The following is a 3,932-nucleotide window of genomic DNA, read 5'->3' as shown; positions in this document are numbered from 1 at the left end:
ACAGCCAGCTCACATATCCCCTGCTCCCCTTTTCCACCCTCGATTCCTGGCTGATTGGACTTTGGCATGATGAGCAGCTGACAAAGCTGTTGGGCAAGGCTGGAAAAACTCAGCGCCGTGGGGCTGAGCCCCCCGGGGAGCCCACGCCCCGTGGAGGGCACGGCCACCAGGTCCCTGCGTGGACCCCCTGGAAACTTATGGCAATTAGGGTTAAAAACCAGAAAACAGCCCAAAACCTCTCAAGGGTGCAGATCAGTGCTGGTAAGAGGGAGGGCTTTGGACAGCTCTGGGTTGGAAGAGTGGCAGCTGGTCAGCCTGAGACCTGACTGCTTACTACAGCAAGACCAAAAAGCACAATTTTCCTAGAGCTCACTAAAAAAAACTCTTTCCTGTAGTCTGGACTGAATCCAGCTGGTCTGAGGACGGGGGAGCCTTCACTGCAGCATGGAACCTTTCCACTGGCAAGTGACCAAAATAATAAAAATAATCCAAACCTTTAACCTCTTTTAAAAGAGCCTCCCAGGGGCCGATCTGGGCATCGAGCCGCCCGAGCAGGGAGGGCCCTGGGCTCTTCTGTGGAGAACAAACCACAGCTACCAACCGTATGGACCTTTCCTATTCCCTGGAGGTAGAGAATCTCAGAGGAGGAGGCGAGAGCAGCAAGAGCAGCGGGAGCCCAGGGCAGGCAGGCAGGGAGCTCCCTCCTGGCCACGGCAGAGCCCCTCGGGGCCGCTCCCCCCACACCACATCCCTTGGCACCAGAGGGGTGGCACAGAGCCAGCTCCCTGCAATCCAGGGGGCACTCCTGGCAGGACACCGGCCTCGCTCCCTCACCAGGCTGGAGCCAGGCACTGCCCAGAACAAACCCCTGTGGTCACCTCACCTCGTGCATCCCGCAGGCCCCTCTGCCCAGGGGGTCCCACCCTCCTGCAGCCCTGCCCGGGGAGTGCCCGCGGGAGGAGCGGGGCCAGGGGGGCAGCTCCCGAGCTCGGGAGTGCCCGCGGGAGGAGCGGGGCCGGGGTGGCAGCTCCCGAGCTCTCTGGGGGAGGTTGGTGGCAGCTCCCGAGCTCTCTGGGAGCAGGTTGGTGGCAGCTCTCAAGCTCTCTGGGGGCAGGTTGGTCTCCCAGGCTCCGATGGCTCCTCCACCACGCTGTAAATGAGCCGTGGGCAGGAGTTCTGCAGCTGGAGTGCCAGGCTCAGGCCGGGCGAAACCTTCGGGCTCCTCGGATTTTGCCGCAGTCGAGCTCAGAGGAGGCTGTGCAGACATGAAGGCAGGAAAGAAACCCAGTCTGGTATTTGTCTGAAGAGTCTCCCTGAATCCTAGAGCACCCCAGGGGCTGGAAGAAAACGTTTTCACAAGTGTTTCCACCGCTGTCTCAAATCCATTCATCATCAACAAACAAAAAAAAAAAGATGAATTAGCAAAAAGGGGGTTTACTTACACAGAGGGATATTTCTCTGCTAAAAAACTCCCTCAAATATGGAACAGCATAATAAAGTTAAAATGTAAGGTATCTACAGACCCCTTTTCCCCCCAGAAGTAGCCTAGAATCCATGTACACTGTGCCAAAGTTACATTCCAAAACGAGGAGTTATTTATTTCTCTTGTCACTCTCCCACTGGATTTTGTTTCCTTAAAAGAGCTGGGAGGAGATGGAGGATGTCCCCTTCGCTCCCGGGAGGACATGCACTCAGAGGTGGCTGCTTCCTGCTGGGTCTCTGCACCTTCAGTCGATCTTCACCGCCGCGTAGATCTTGCGCACGAACATGTAGGCTGCATAGAAGCCAATGGTGCCAGTGAGGAGCCAGAAGGACAAAACCATCAGGGCAGTGTAGCCAAAGTAGAGTAAGGAGGGGATGAACTCGACGATATCCAGCTAAAACACAAAAAGAGGAAAAAAACAGGGACAATGAAGCGGAGCTGTAACAGGAGTTATCTCCCCCAAGCAGACGGTGCCCCCTCGAGGGAGGAACCCTCTGCCTGCTTCTCTTCTGCCCAGTGGGAGGGGGAAGCCCTTGGAGGGGGCTGGGGGGTGCCACGGGCACTGCCAGCCCTCGCTCCCCTGCTGGAATAGCTGCTGAGCTGCCGTGGGCTGGCACCAGGAGAGAGCAGGAGCAGGAGTCCCACTGCTTCCTCCCCCAGATCCAAGCACCAACTCCACCCACGCCCTCCCCTTCCACGCCAGAGGAGCCAGGGTACCTTGTTCACAAAGTAGAAGATGGCGTAGATCAGGACGTAGAAGGCAGATCCCCCAGACACCAGGAAGGTTCTCCACCACCAGCGGTAATCCTGGCAGGGAAAAGCCTCGTGAGCCCACAGGCTTCCTGCTCCTGCCCCTGCCTGGGGAGCTGTGCCCTTACTGGGGAGCTGTGCCCTTACTGGGGCAGGGAGAACCTTCAGAGGAAAACCAGTTTGGGGCTGGGGAGCTGCTTTGGCATGCAAGTGTCTCCAAACAAAGAGGGGGAGTGAAGCAAAGGCAGGTGACTGTCACAGCACCTGCTGCCCAAGAACACAGCCCACCTCAGGCCCTGCATGTCACATGGGTGAAATAAAATGGTTTCTTTTGGAAGAGATGCTAGCTCTAAATAACCCTGCTCCCAGCAGAATTTCTGCTGTGAAACCACAGCTCCCAGCCTAGCAGCTCATCAAGGGGCTTCAATTCTCCTTGAAGTCAAGAGGTGTGAAGAGCCATCCCACCCGTGAAGCTGGGCTGCTCTGGGGTTCTGCTGAAACTACAGCTGCAGACGTCTCACCTCAGCACAAAGCTGGAAGTACACCATGACAATGCTGATCTGGGAGCACGACACCACCAGGATTATAAACACCAGGAAGAGAAAGCCAAAAAGGTAATAGAACTGGTTCTCCCAGATTGCCTGAAACAAAGACACAGCAGAAGTTTGTTTCCATGCTACTGTCATCAATCAGAGGACAGTTTTCCCTAATCCAAGGGAAAAGGAGGAGCCCCTCAGGCTCATGTGCATTTCACAGGTGGCTTCAGAGGAGTCAGGTTGCACAAAGGTGCCCGAAGGCAGCTGAGAGGTTCATCTCCCTCCATCTCCCTAGCAATGGAACAGCAAACTCCTCCCCATCCCTAGGTGACAAACGGGCACAGTGAGTGCCTTTAGAGCAGGACCCCTCCCTGACCCAGCATTACCATAACCTTTCATCTTTACCACCATCCTTCAGACCCCCACAGAGCAGCCCAGAGACAACTCCAAGTGGCTCCAGCAAGAGGAGAGCCTGAAGAGACCCTGAGCCCAGCTCCCACTGGGGCCAGCACCAAGCAGCCTGGAGGGGACCCACCAGCCCCTTCAGCAGCTACACGACCCAGGGCTGCTCCCATGAAGCCCCCTCCCCTTCCAGAGCTTTGGCACAAGAAGAATCCTACTCAGGAGCAAAGTGGGTTAAATGCTTACACTGAAAATGAAGAACAGCTCAATGAACATGGCTCCAAAAGGCAGAATACCAGCCATGAGAATCCTGCAGAGCGAGACAGAACAGTCGTGAGCAGCACAATAAAACTGTCTGGCCATGAAAGGTCCCCAGGAACCACACAGTGCTCCCAGCAGCAGCAGCTCCAGACCACTGGAACAAATTTCACACAGTAACTGGCAGAGCTGCCCACATCCCACCACACTGAAACTGCCAAGGCTGCCTCTGAGAGCAGGTTCCTCGAGGGAACCCACCTGCCAGTGCCCTCCCACCTGCCAGTGCCCAGAGCCCAGCAGAAGGTGACATTCAGCCTGAGGGGAGGGGGTTAACTCACCACGTTCCCCAGGCCCTCATCACTCACCCAACAAATTTGTTCATGTACCACCTCTGCTCGGGGATCTGCCTGGGGATCTGGTTTGTCCTGACAGGGTTGTCGTACGGCTGCTTGCGAAACCCAAAGTAGTAGCCCAGGTAGACCAAGGGCAAGGAGATGCCAAAC

The 3,932-nt window shown here is 56.3% G+C and overlaps 1 protein-coding gene across 1 annotated transcript in view; it reads right to left on the bottom strand.

The window, feature by feature from the left end:
• Positions 1–1,337: 1,337 nt before the first annotated feature.
• LOC103778891 (transmembrane 9 superfamily member 4) overlaps positions 1,338–3,932 on the bottom strand; it is a gene marked incomplete at its 5' end in the record, with an annotated part of 2,867 nt that continues 272 nt past the window's right edge. The window contains 5 exons of the mRNA XM_008946507.1: positions 1,338–1,877; positions 2,201–2,290; positions 2,755–2,874; positions 3,418–3,481; positions 3,795–3,932. The exon at positions 3,795–3,932 is cut by the window's right edge and continues 21 nt beyond it. Coding sequence (XP_008944755.1) covers positions 1,728–1,877; positions 2,201–2,290; positions 2,755–2,874; positions 3,418–3,481; positions 3,795–3,932 — 562 coding nt within the window. The remainder of the gene's footprint in view (positions 1,878–2,200; positions 2,291–2,754; positions 2,875–3,417; positions 3,482–3,794) is intronic.

The sequence above is a fragment of the Merops nubicus genome, unplaced genomic scaffold, assembly GCF_000691845.1.
Source record: "Merops nubicus isolate BGI_N331 unplaced genomic scaffold, ASM69184v1 scaffold17458, whole genome shotgun sequence".
Taxonomy (NCBI): Eukaryota; Metazoa; Chordata; class Aves; order Coraciiformes; family Meropidae; genus Merops; species Merops nubicus.
This window is presented reverse-complemented; position numbering and strand designations above follow the sequence as displayed.